This window comes from Syngnathus leptorhynchus, chromosome 1 (assembly GCF_054491065.1).
Source record: "Syngnathus leptorhynchus isolate UIUO chromosome 1, UIUO_Slep, whole genome shotgun sequence".
Classification (NCBI taxonomy): domain Eukaryota; kingdom Metazoa; phylum Chordata; class Actinopteri; order Syngnathiformes; family Syngnathidae; genus Syngnathus; species Syngnathus leptorhynchus.
In genome coordinates, this window is record NC_141195.1 from 7,691,436 (window position 1) to 7,704,810 (window position 13,375).

Sequence of the window (13,375 nt, forward strand, 5' to 3'; positions counted from 1 at the left end):
GCTCAACAGCTCTTTGGTATTTTAAATACTAAATCTGAAATCTGTGCCATAAATTGAAAATGTAAAATAAAAATAAATACAAATCTTAACCCTAACCCCTGTCCTAAGAGGAAACGCATTTTTTTTAAGGCTGTGAAGTAATTTCAGAGTTTGACCACTAGATGTCCCATTGACTTGACATTATGCTAGTTTCATTGGGCGCTGTTCTGTAGAGGAAGAAGCGGCAAGTCCACAACACCTTCGGTAAAGGTAATAGACTTTCAAAGAACAACCTTTCAACTTTTGATCCAAAACGAATACGTTCTTGTTTTAATTATACGTCAAAACTCTATGAAAGTGTCTCCGTCCGACAAGCGTGTCGGATCTACTTTAGCCAATAGGTGGCTAACGAGGGTTAGCCAACTAACTGCCATCAAGGTGTTTTTGTTGTTGTTGTTTTTTTATAAAACCATAGAAATGAAGAGTTTCCCAAACTTTTGAAGCAGATGCTCCGTCGCCGAACGAGCAGTAAATCTGAGTACCATATAAAATGTCTGAACTGTATTTGATGGACTGTCGTGCGTTACTCTTCAAAACTTGACTCAGTCTGGAACTTTGAAAGAAGCTAAGAGCTAAGGCTAACAGGTTACATTTGTCTCTGGAACGGTTGCTTCAAGGCACTCAGTCGATTCAAATATCCGATCGCTAATAAGATGATGTGTGTTTTCCTGATCGTTTTTTTTTTTTTTTTGGTGGTGTCACAAACACGTTAGTTCCCACCACCTACACACTCCGAGTTGACGCTACGTGTCGACCTACTGCTATTCTTTATTTCGGTCGTCTTGTTTTAGTCATGCGTGACTATCCTAAATGTAATGTCATCCCACGCACATCTTTGTTTATGTGACATCAACTTATTTGCGTAATATTTAGTCATTAATGTCTGGCAATGTTTCTGACTAGACTTATTCTCATTGTCCAGTTATACACAGGTTGAAAGATGACTTCTGTGTTCATCTAATTCTCACATAAGGCAAACTGAATGTCAAAATAAATTTGCATTTGTTTGTTTTTTTCAAGTTTTGTCTTACAGTCACATTCATTGACTGTTTTGATACTGGCTCAAACTCCTTAATATCGAGTTTAGGATTTCATTTAGATGTTTCAATTGTAAAGCAGGAATAAAAGATACAGAAAAAGCTACACCCACCCAACTTTTCAAGTGACCAAAAGTTTTCAAAAATCATTTGTGGCTTCAAACAAATGGTGCTCTGTCTTTAACAGGTATAAATGTAAATACCATTCAATTAAAGCTGAACTCCCGAATTTTTGTTTCATAGTCGTCTTGTAATCTGAAACCCAAATATATTCAGTATGAAACAAAAGAAAAGCCATTCCAATACTTTTGGGGGGGGGGGGGGGGGGGGGGGACGATATAACTGCATGCACGAGGTGACTCCGCCTTGTTCTTGCACATTTCCCTATTTTTTTTTTTTTTTTTTTCTTCATAACGCTGCTGTCACAATGCTACACGCTTTCCTTCCTCTTTTATGATATTCTGTTCTCGGGTTTTCTCAGACTCACTGCAGTAGGAATTGAACGAGTTTGGGCTTTGTCGTTCACAACAGCGGCTGAAAGTCGCCTTCCCCGTGTTTGTGTTGTAGGTAAAGCATGGCAATGACGGGCCAGAGCTCATGCTCCTCTATGAGTAACCACACCAAGGAACGTGTCACCATGGCCAAGGTGACCCTGGAGAATTTCTACAGCAACCTCATCGCTCAGCACGAGGAGAGAGAAATGAGGTAACGGCAGTTAACGGTTAAACTGTCACTTTCCTTTCTGGATCAAATATTTTCGACTAAGATCTGTTAATTGTTGCTCAGGCAGAAGAAACTGGAGAAGGTGATGGATCAAGAAGGCTTGGCTGATGAAGAAGTGAGGGATTATTTGATTTGAATTGTTTGACTTGGAAAGTTGGAAGTAATCCGAAAATCCACGTTATCGTATGGCTGTCTAATTATGAAAACGCGGTGTCTGCAGAAAAGCCGTCGGCGCACTGAGCATGCAAGAAAAGAGACCGACTTTCTTCGTTTGAAGCGTACACGACTGGGTTTGGAAGACTTTGAGTCCTTGAAGGTGATCGGCCGTGGAGCATTTGGAGAGGTAACATCACTGAATCCTGCGTGCCATTGTAGAACTACATTACATAGCGACTGGCATGTCTGGCTTTTTTTGTAGGTGCGTCTGGTGCAGAAGAAGGACACGGGCCACATCTACGCCATGAAGATCCTTCGCAAAGCTGACATGCTGGAGAAAGAACAGGTGAGGTCCCGGTGCCGCCGGTGAGGCAACGCCGCTCCTTATCCCGTGTTCTTTGATTTAACGGTCGGTTTGATTATGTGAGGTGGGTCACATACGTGCTGAGCGGGACATCCTGGTAGAGGCAGACAGCCTGTGGGTGGTCAAGATGTTCTACAGTTTCCAGGATAAGATGAACCTCTACCTCATCATGGAGTTCCTGCCAGGAGGTATGTATGAGTGTTGCAGAAAATCCTAAAGAAATGTGATGAAAGTAAGAGTGTTGCTGTTCCCCTTTCAGGAGACATGATGACCCTCCTAATGAAAAAGGACACTCTGACTGAAGAGGCCACTCAGTTCTACATCGCAGAGACAGTTCTGGCCATCGACTCCATCCATCAGCTGGGCTTCATCCACAGAGACATCAAGCCAGACAACCTCTTGCTGGACTCAAAGGTAAGTTACCAAATAATTGGCCTATTCTAACCCACGTTCAGAGGAAGGATTGTTTTCACATGCTATGGTGTTCAAAGTCACGTGAAGGAGAAGCTCCACGTGTTGATTTTTTTTTTCTTTTTTCCCCCAGGGTCACGTGAAGCTGTCCGACTTTGGACTCTGCACGGGTCTGAAGAGAGCCCACCGTACAGATTTCTACAAGAACCTGAACCACAGCTTACCCAGTGACCTCAGTAAGCAAAGTCAGGCAATCTCTTCCCTTATCAGTAACATCATTTGACTTTATGTAGGTCAAGCCACGGTTGGTCTTGTGTGTAAGGAATTGGAAAGCATGCAATAATTGTAGCGCTTCCATTTTGTAGTGCCTTTTTTTTTTTTTTTTTTTTAACTCTTGAGGTCCGAGTCATTCAAAAGGTAATCCAAATAGTTTTGTTGGAAAGCCTTGTCAAACTGACAGATTTTTCCCTTCACAGCCTTTCAGAACATGAACTCCAAGAGGAAAGCAGAGACCTGGAAGAGGAATAGGAGGCAGTTGGTATGAACAAGGAAGCACACACCAGCGTGATTCACTATTTCGTACAATGAATTGAGTGAATTGCAGTCAACGGCTGCAAATTGACTTCAAATTGGGGAAATGAATCAATAAGTGATGTCATCTTGTACACTGGAACCAAATTGAGGAAGAATTCCAGCCAATGACATCATTTTTTTGTTTTTCAGGCCTTCTCCACTGTGGGAACACCAGACTACATTGCTCCTGAGGTTTTTATGCAAAATGGATACAATAAGCTCTGTGACTGGTGGAGCCTGGGGGTCATCATGTATGAGATGCTAATAGGTAAGGGCTGCGGTGGCCACCAGGTCAGATGGAGTACCAGTGATGTTGAGGCTGCGGTCGATTCTTTATCCAGGTTATCCACCATTCTGCTCGGAGACACCTCAGGAGACGTACAGGAAAGTGATGAACTGGCGAGAGACCCTCACCTTTCCTCCAGAAGTGCCTATTTCGGAAAAGGCCAAAGACCTCATCCTCAGGTAAGGACCGCGCTTGTCTGCTTCGGTCAGACTATTATGTGCTATGAGGAACATAAGTGTCGTCATTGTTGTTGTTTTTGTTTTACAGGTTCTGCTGCGAAGAGGAGCACAGAATTGGTGCTGCGGGTGTGGAGGAAATCAAGTCTAATCCATTCTTTGAGGGTGTGGACTACGACCATATCAGGCGTGTGACTTCTTTATTTCAAGTTTGAGCAGTACTTTCCGACCTCGTTATATTACGAGCGTCAGCTAAAAAATGTGCCGAAAAGGTCCGATTTGTTTGGTTAACAAAGTAAAAGGCACTCTTGTGGTTTGACTCAGTGAAGCAAACCAAAGCGAGTTCGTTTTGTCTTTGTCAAGATTAGAATGTGGCAGCAATGCGGCTGACCACGCCCCCTTTGATGGCTCAACTGTACACACCCAGCAGCATGTTTTTGCTATTTAAAGAAGTTTGGGGAACAAAGAAACCACACAGGAATGAGCCAAGATGTGTTGTGATTGGGTTGAATACGCACACTGGACATTTCATTTCTGAGATGACATCAAATGAACTTGACAATTTGCTGGCTTCTGCAGAGAAAGGCCCGCCGCCATCCCCATTGAGATCAAGAGCATCGACGACACCTCTAACTTTGACGAATTCCCCGATTCGGACATCCTCACACCAACTGGTATGACTGCATTCTTAGATTTAGTCCATCTCAAACAATTCAAGATTCGGGATTCTCTTCTTGCCGCCTTTATGTCGCGAGAAATGTCGTTAGAAAGAGGAGACACTCGCATTGCTGACCTGACGTTAAGATGGTGTCTCCCTGCAGCCACTCAGGTGTCCAACCATTCGGACGCCGGCCTGAAGAATAAGGACTGGGTGTTCATCAATTACACCTACAAGCGCTTTGAAGGCCTCACCGCCCGAGGAGCCATCCCATCCTACATGAAGTCCACCAAGAGATGAAGATGCCTCACCAACAAGTCCTTGTCCCGGACCGGGAAGGAGACAAGGAATTTGATTGGAAAAGGGCTTCCGTCGATCGCTCTGCACCATAGAAAGCGCTGCCTTCATTTTCTCTCCGTCTTGACTTTGTCTGATGCTTCCAGGGCCACCTTGCTGCTGTTTAAGGATTTTCTTCGATTGTCTTCTTTTGACTTTTACGCCAGTGGTTGCTTTGAACTCCAATAGCAGTTCCATCACATTCCCCATTCTTTCCAAGCCAGGGCCCGCCGTTCTTCCTTCCTCTTTCCAACCAGCAGGCTCTTTATTTCCTCACCGCTTGTACACGTTTAGTAGACACTTGACAGGCGTCGAGTGCTCTCTTCAGGGATTTTGTCCAAATATGTGTTGGCTGCGAGCGTTGAATGGTGTCCAACCAAAGACTGCGTCAAGAACCTCCCCCTCCCCTCCCTCATGTAATAACTGCAAATGGTCGTTTTCTACAACATTTACTTGATGATGACAAGAGGGAATTTAACATGTTACGTATTTAGTCCACTACGATGGCACCTTGTGTGATGTCCTTTTGGAAAGGGGGCTACACGAAACAAAATAAGTTACCGGTGAAATGAAAAGCATTCCTATGGAAGCTAATCTAAGAGAATCTCCTGTACTTCCCCTTTTTCGGAGGTTTCTTGTACAAACTCGACGAATCCGATTCTGTTTTGTACATTTGGTTGAAAGCGGAGTCCTCGCCCAGCGGGTTTATTTTTAAACGCTCTCGGCCCGCGCATGTGCGTATGCATCATGTTCAGTCTGGATGTGTAATTAGAGGGCTAAACCGCTCCAATGTCCACCAACATCCAATATGCTGTCTTCTAAAATGAATGTACTGTAAGTCTTAAGGTTTATTTATGACATAATTCCAAATGCTGATTGTTTGAATGTACAAGAATTAAGTCTAGAAGGAATTGGATTTGATCACACCCAAGTTATTGAAATTGGTGTCTACATACAAGTTCGAGTTAACATGAGCTTGTCTTTAAAATGTCTGATCGACTATATAATAAATTTGAGCACGGGAAATTACAATTGTTTGAGCTACGCTCACACGAGACGGGTTGGGTCCAACGTATGCTATATGGAGATGTGACATTGAGTCCGACGACATCACACATTTCAGAACCCACAGCTTGCTTGTTTGACTTTTTAGCATTGCAAAATATTTTCTGACTGTATCTTCATATTGCCTTTTTACATCATCCATGTGACATTTAATCTATTTTTATGAGAACAAAAGGCTTCCATATCTAATTATGTGAAGGGTTGTTGTTGCCTGTAATATATGATGAAGACAATGAGCACATTGTATTTTAGAAAGGCTTTCCGTGGACTTTTTCCTTTTGGCAGGGTACGTTGTTTTTTTTTTTTGTTGTCGTTCTTTTTTTTTTTTTATAAGGACGTCATCTGTTACTTGAGTAACTGCTTAGTCTCCTTCAAAGCAATAGAGTCCATGTTGGTGTGAAAAGATCTGTGTGTTGCTCCAAAAGATGCTCTCGTGTATGTTTGCTTTTGTTGTCATCTTGAGTTGTGAGTGAAGGGATTTGGGAAGGTGGATGTACATTATAATTATTATTTAAACCACTTTGTGCTGTTTGGAGTTGTTTTCCTTTGCTATGCAACAATGAATTATTCTGCACTTGGCCATCTTGTTTCCTTAACTACAATAATTCCAGCTGTTGACAATGACGGCACATGAAACATAAGTTATGTCATATTTTAATACCGTAACCCAACATATTTTGAGGTAACACTAAAAATATATAATTTTTAAAAATCCCTCCCCTAATAAATAAAAGAATACTAAAGCATAATAAACCACACATTTGAAATTTCTTGAGAAATTCAGTCAGAAGGCTGAAATGTTGAATGAAAAAAATTCAAATGTGAGATGATTCTGCACTATGTGGAATTATATTGACCCAAGACCCAAATATTAGTTTGAAACCGTGACTTTGAGTAAGACTTTTGTTTTTTTCTTTAAAAATGACCATATAGTTAGGATTTTGTTTCTTCAAAATTTACCATGTAAAAAAATACTTCAAAGGTAAAAAAAAAAAAAAAGACTATGTATAGTAAGGACTTTTTTCTTTAAAAATGGCCATGCAAACTAAGGCTTTAAAGGTTTTATATATATATATATTAATGAATATATAATATTCATAGTATAGTATATATATATATATATATATATATATATATATATATATATATATATATATATATATATATATATACACACACACACACCCCAATCCTAACCTGACTACATATTTTCTATGAATTTAGAATATTTAAAATGTCACCAAAGGCAATATACAAACTGAGCAGGCTGCACCAGCACCTTACAATATTTTACTTTTAGTGAGTAGGAATTTTCTACCCATTACCACTAGATGACAGTAGTGCATCACAGCAGGGATTGATCTGTGCAGGATCCAAGATCCAATAGAATCGAAATGTATGCATCAGTATAGCCCTGATTCCAAACAGCCTAGTATTGATCATTTACATTTATTTCTATGATTTGAGTTATTTTCAAATAATTATTTCTATAGTGACAGACATTTTACGTTAAGACGAGCTTTTCCATCTTCCAGCTGTTTATTATCTTCACTGAATGAACCAATGAATGGATCAAGTTTGTTTGTGAGAAAAAAAAAAAGGTGAAACAAAGAAGAATAGAAACTTTTTTTGGTCAGGAGCACTTTATTTCATTTCTGAATCAACTGTCACAACTACACCTTTATTCTGGCAAAGTGTGGCATTTGATCAGAACATTAAACAATCTCACACAACCCTTTCAAATCCTAACCCCATCACATGATGCACAGTTAACGACACTGGTCAACAAATCTTTAAATTTTTTTTAAATCAGAGATACAAGTGATGTTTTCTAGATTTTTTTTTTTTGGGGGGGGGGGGGGGGGGGCTGATTCTGAATCTGCTCTCATTTCCCTTCTCTGGTATATCAGGTATCCATATTAAAATAACAATATAGTATGTAATACAGGAATGTATTTATTAATATTTATGAATTAAGAGTTTGATTAGCAACAGGAGGATTTTTTTTTTCTGAAACATCAGTGCTACAAATTACAATGCATGGTAGAATCTGTATCGTGCAAGCTTTGGAGGCCACAAATATGTTTGGAGTCACAGAATCATCTCTGATTAAAATTTTCTGTTGTGTTGTTAGACCAGGCAAATAGTTCAGTATGCTCAGCACATTTTGTTCAAAGTCATTCAGGTAAATGATCACATTTTATATCTGTTCTCCAAAATATGGAAAATGGGAGTGGTTCTCGAGGGACATTTTTATTTTTGCTTCCTGAGGACTGTGGCGGTAGCATTTAAGCGCATAAGCATTTTACCAAATTGAATCAGATGGACTCAAAGGATGCCTGTCTTACTAAACTAGTTGAAAATGACACGTTAACAAGAGGCTCGTGAACATATATTTGAATAAAAATTCATTTAAAAAAAAATCTGAAACAACCATCTATCAATTGTGTACGACTCCTGCTTATTCTTACTAGCACATAGTATGTTTTGGGAATGTGGGAGGAAGCTGGAATACCTGGAGAAAACCCACAAAAGCACAGGAACAACATGCAAACTCAATACTGGAAGGCAACGCCCGTATTTAACCTTCTGAGCTCAGAACCGCAACTTATGCGCTAACCACTTGTCCACCGTCCCTTCAAAAGAGAAAAAAAACAAAGTATCAATAAATATTCCATTATGACATTTCATAATTTTAAAACCAGGAAACATTTTGAATATCACTTGAAATAATTACAATGATGACGATCCGATTCCTGGTGATGATGATGATATTACTCGCAGATGGAGGTGACCGGCACGCGGCGAGAGAAGAAGCTGGATCCTCTGAACAGGAGACCCTGAACACAAGGAACTTGATTTCAAATGCAAGCGACTCAGTATGGAAAGATGTCAATAAAAAAATAAATACCCTGCGGCTAAGGTAATTCCAGCAGTGCAGCCAGGACGTGAAGATGGGCGAGTGCGGAGGAAGACCTGCAGTCAAACTGACAACAACAAAATAACACACAGTACTTTCATTCATTTCACGCTGGATTTAAAAAGTACCTTGTGCCTGACATTTAACCTTGTACTTCAAAGTCTGTGAACTGTTATACAATCATTTGTGAATGGTTGACTGAATGATACAATAATAATAATAATTTGGTTGAGTGTTTACCACACAACACTGTTTTTTTAAACTGATAAAAACTAATAAGACTAAGAAACACTAAACTAAAATGTAGCATTTTCAGGGGGGGAAATAAAACAAAAGAAATAAATCAAACCAGTACAAAAAAGTAAAACTGTCTAAAATAAATAATAATCACAAAAGAACTCAAAACAAAATAAAAACTATTAGAATGATTACAAATATTGGAATACAAATTCTGGATATATGATTTGGAACCCTGATTTGGAAATGTCACTTTTCCCACATGGCATTGGTATAGCTGATAATGAATGTAATTCTTAAAAACAAAAATTGTTTAAAAAAAAAACCCTGGCTATATATTTAGGGTAAATCAAAACATTGAAATATTGGTAGGTGTGTGTGCACATCAGCACAAATACAGGCAATGCACATAAATCCATATTCATGTTTTGCTGTCTTTTGTTTTCATGAGTGACTCACCCACAATTGTTGACCGCCATAACATCAGCCACCAGCATAAATGGATAAGTCAGCATGCTCACTGTGAACTAAAGGTAGAAAGAAGATCACCACCTGTTGACTTTGCGCCACAGGGCGAACACCATGTGTAGCGTAGCGTCGTTGAACTTACACCCATCACGAACTTTGTGTAACTCCTCACCGCCGAGGCCTGGCTCAACTGCAGAAACAACACCACAACGAATGGGAATAGCGCATGTGCTTTTTTTTTTTTTTTTATGTAAGTGACGGTAGAATCTATGAAAGAGGAATTCTGTATTTTCATTCGGTGCGTGTACAAAATGGCTCTGTAACGTGTCTGAATCATTTATCATCGGCCATGATGTATCACCGATCACATGGGTACGATAAAACCCAGCACGCACTACTAAAAGATGACGTCCTCCACTCTTGATGCTACAAAAGAGCGACAAAGTATCCCGTGTGGCTCTCAGCCACACTTTAGGATCATTTGTCGACACTCGCCGTTGATTTGTCGTGTCCGTGAAAGCCAATCCCGAGTGACTGTTTCGCGCGAGCCGAGAGAATAAACTTACGCTGTTGTCAACGGCGTAGGTGTTAATAAAGTGCGCCAGCAGATTGCAACACCACAAGAGGAGGACCTCGCCCAGCACGTGAGGCATTAAACCACTGCAGACACAACAAGCCACACAGAGGTCAAATTCACGCCAAGACGCATCCTCGCCGAGAAAGATGTCTTACACGTAGAATCCGGCGACTCCTTCTTCTCGAAAAATCCTGCCGATACTACTGAGAATTCCACTGTCGACACAACAGAAAATTCACATTCATCCTTCAAACAGCTTTCAATGGCCTGCTCTTCGTCGTTTCCTCCAAGGGACAGATGATCTTGATCATATAATCCAAGTGTGATTTCTTTTTCCTCAATATTGCTACTAGTCACATGTGATTCCAACTGTGCAGAATGAAATTTCATAAAGATGGACATGATCCGAGCCTTACCTGTACTTGACTTCTCTGCCGACAAACTGGGCCATACAACGCACTGACATAACTGTCAAAGGAAAGGAGAAAAGGAGAGTCTTCAAGCAAGACGTTCATTTCAAAAAACACATTAAAATAGGATACAAAAACACTTTGGGCCAAATTTGGAAAATTTCACTTCAATACTAAAAAAAGCACAGCACTCATTTGTACGGCCTACCGTGAAATGGATGCGTGGCTATTCTGGACAGACACTGGATGAACATCTCGTGAGAGGTCTACAGGAAATGACCAAACATTGGGCAAATGTTCAAACAAGCAGTGCCAAGCAAAGATACAATTTGCGGCAAACCAAAATGAGCATTTCTTTCTTTCACCATTTTACTGGAAAGGGATGAATTATTCATTTGGATTAGTTTTGTGTAAGAAATTAGGTTCACTAATTGTGGATAGCTTTTTCACCTTACCTCTTTCATGACTTTCCTAAGAGGGGTTTGCTTGTTCTCCTTCTTGGGTTCAAGCTCCGTCTGCTCAAGGAGAAGAATAAGAAGACAACATGCACACACACACGCACGCATGAGCGCACCCACAGACACACACACACAAGCGGGCATATTCCGTGGGTTGCTCGAACAAAATGAGGTGATTTGGGTTCTCTTTTACCTTTTTAGCTTTGGTCCTGATTACAGTGGCGATGGCAATGGAAGCGATACGTGGTGACAGACCACGAAAGAGTCCCCTCTTTCCATCCACCTTAACAATGTGCTGCGCTGCAAACACGGCACATTTATTGCACGCTGTCGTCAACTGGCGACAGTACCTTGAAAAAGTAACTTAGTGACTTCATCAATTGTTTGACTTCAAATCTAACTTAATTGATTGATCATTTCACATCGTGGTAGTGTTTTTGTGAACTAGACCACACAAGGGCACAGAGTGCAATGTATGTTCATATTTTCTTTCGCTGACACAAACTGAAGATACGTCATTCCGCTCACCATAAGAGAAGAAGCCAGGCAGGTATAGAACTTTTCTTCCGAACATAGTAGTGCCCACGGTTGGCGGAAGAGGTTCATGTCCAACCTGAAAGGAAACAATACAGACGAAAGTTGTATGTTACAATCACACTGTTCAGAAACAGAAACTTTTGGATCACATGCACACTGGTCTGACTGATGTATTGACCTCATATGTAAACAGCCCAAATGCAAATAAAATTATATCCCATTATTTGATTAATCGATAGAATAATAAAAAATAATCATCAGTACCAATATCTGTATCAGCATGTCAATAATTCTTTATGCTCGGGGTGTTTTGATGCCAACATTAGCATATGTACAAATATTTATATGATTGGGCACAGTTTCTATGTTCAAAAAGAATAGGAGCACTAACCCTACCAATTAGTATCAAAATTGTTTTAACTTACAGGAATAAAATACAGTATTTGATTATTCATATACAATACTGCACACTAAATGAATGGATCCAAAGCAGTTGGTAAAAGGTGAAGCACGTCATAAAGCTCACACTGTTCTTGAATGGGGGCAGTTTCTCGATCGATTTTACTACATAAACGTCACGTTATATAAGGTTAAAAGTGAGGTGCCATTTGAAGTTAAAAAAAAAAACAAAAAAAACCCAGCTGAACAGCTGAGCCAGGCTGATCACGTGACCAACTCGTTAGCATAGCTCCGTTGGCTAACGATACCTGTATGAGCAACTTCACATAAAAGAGTGGGTGTAACGCGGCCGTCATCCCCGCTCCAAGCAGCATAACCGAAACGTCCATATCCACGCCAGTTGGGGTCGCATCCTGCTCCACATCGTCTGTGTGCGTGGGAATGTTTCCTTGTGAAAGCATCGTTAGCTAGCTTGCTCCCGGGAAGCGGACGGAAGTAGCCTCTTGACTGTCATAAATTGGTAATCACTTCCGCTTTGACGACCCAAAATATTGCGTAATACTGAGCTAAAGTTAAACTGTTTATTTATTTCCCTGTAACCAAAAACGTTATTATTATTATGATTATTATTCTGATTATTATTATGAATATTATGATTATTATGATTATTATTAATAATCATAATAATATTATTATTAAGCCAACTTTCACCCTATTCTCAATTTACCATTATTCAAATCTTTCAAACTTCAAACTGTTGAAATCCTTTGGGAATCAGAACAGTTTGGGAACTAGCTCAATTTCTCAAATCAAAATCTCAAATTTCACTGTAAAACTCCCAAAGTAAATGCATTAGCATTAGTTACCTCACCATAATCGTACAACTCATTCCAACTTCACACTGTTAAGGTCATATAGAGCATCTTGGGAACAGTTTACATATTTCAATTAATCCCATCTTCTGCAAAAACCACACTTTGTACAGTAAAAATTCCCAAATTAATTTTACCTCCGCCATTCACATTTTCTTGAACGATTCAAAACATCCTGACTTTAAAATGTTCAGCTCATTAAGCACATAAAAAACATTTTCACATCCCATTAAAAACATAAATAGTGAAATAGTATATATACTTATGTATATTTAACAGTATGTATATGCAAATTATATTTTGTACTGATTCAATGCAAATGTGGTCATTGTCATAAAGGACAAATAAAGCCATAGATTGAGTTTACAGACATTTGACTCGTTTTGAATCAAAGCTGATCCGCTCTGGAAGTGGACCATTCATCTGCCACAATAGTGAAAATGTCAAAACACTTTCATTACCATTTTATTGTTTGTGCACATTAGCAATTGATTCCCAGCGAATCAAAATCACCATGTCATCCTCTTTCTCCATATGCAGTTTGATTCAAAGCGCATGGTTCAATTACAGTGATTGGTGGAAGGAGAAGAGCTCTCAACACCAGTACACACATTCACACAAGCACAAGAAGCAACAGATGAGTGACATCATCAAAGAGCCTTGACTGATTTTT

General features: G+C 39.8%; 2 protein-coding genes across 6 annotated transcripts; one reads left to right on the top strand and one right to left on the bottom strand.

Annotated features, from left to right (window-relative positions):
- The first annotated feature begins 163 nt into the window (after positions 1-163).
- On the top strand, positions 164-6,343 carry LOC147061690 (serine/threonine-protein kinase 38). Of its 4 annotated transcripts, none has more exons than XM_085921762.1 (14): positions 164-249; positions 1,644-1,781; positions 1,863-1,914; positions 2,020-2,142; positions 2,218-2,301; positions 2,384-2,507; positions 2,579-2,733; positions 2,864-2,975; positions 3,207-3,268; positions 3,454-3,571; positions 3,645-3,768; positions 3,857-3,954; positions 4,347-4,439; positions 4,587-6,343. In XM_085921762.1, exons 2-14 carry the CDS (start codon positions 1,651-1,653, stop codon positions 4,721-4,723), a joined length of 1,413 nt encoding a protein of 470 aa, XP_085777888.1. In that variant the 5' UTR covers positions 164-249; positions 1,644-1,650; the 3' UTR covers positions 4,724-6,343. The 4 variants fall into 4 exon arrangements, with proteins under 4 accessions (XP_085777888.1, XP_085777914.1, XP_085777905.1 ...); XM_085921788.1 differs by having other exon boundaries at positions 2,864-2,966; XM_085921779.1 differs by lacking the exon at positions 164-249 and adding an exon at positions 281-417.
- Positions 6,344-7,680: 1,337 nt separating this feature from the next.
- LOC147061691 (mitochondrial carrier homolog 1-like) lies at positions 7,681-12,343 on the bottom strand. 2 transcript variants are annotated; one of them, XM_085923644.1, is made up of 13 exons: positions 12,139-12,343; positions 11,423-11,507; positions 11,088-11,194; positions 10,892-10,951; positions 10,645-10,702; positions 10,443-10,494; positions 10,182-10,241; positions 10,016-10,109; positions 9,592-9,639; positions 9,441-9,508; positions 8,736-8,811; positions 8,562-8,664; positions 7,681-8,460 (listed from the first exon to the last, which is right to left on the bottom strand). In XM_085923644.1, exons 1-12 carry the CDS (start codon positions 12,289-12,291, stop codon positions 8,599-8,601), a joined length of 927 nt encoding a protein of 308 aa, XP_085779770.1. In that variant the 5' UTR covers positions 12,292-12,343; the 3' UTR covers positions 7,681-8,460; positions 8,562-8,598. The 2 variants fall into 2 exon arrangements, with proteins under 2 accessions (XP_085779770.1, XP_085779760.1); XM_085923634.1 differs by having other exon boundaries at positions 10,892-10,954.
- Positions 12,344-13,375: the final 1,032 nt, after the last annotated feature.

Bases quoted from the DNA above. Each gene is read 5' to 3' on its own strand.
- LOC147061690 (XM_085921762.1), top strand. From the start codon at position 1,651: ATGGCAATGACGGGCCAGAGCTCATGCTCCTCTATGAGTAACCACACC. The intron at 2,143-2,217 runs GTAACATCACTG...CTTTTTTTGTAG, and splicing joins GCCGTGGAGCATTTGGAGAG to GTGCGTCTGGTGCAGAAGAA. The intron at 2,734-2,863 runs GTAAGTTACCAA...TTTTTCCCCCAG, and splicing joins ACCTCTTGCTGGACTCAAAG to GGTCACGTGAAGCTGTCCGA.
- LOC147061691 (XM_085923634.1), bottom strand. From the start codon at position 12,291: ATGCTTTCACAAGGAAACATTCCCACGCACACAGACGATGTGGAGCAG. The intron at 10,955-11,087 runs GTAAAAGAGAAC...CTTCTCCTTGAG, and splicing joins TCAGGACCAAAGCTAAAAAG to CAGACGGAGCTTGAACCCAA. The intron at 8,665-8,735 runs GTATTTATTTTT...CCTTGTGTTCAG, and splicing joins GGAATTACCTTAGCCGCAGG to GGTCTCCTGTTCAGAGGATC.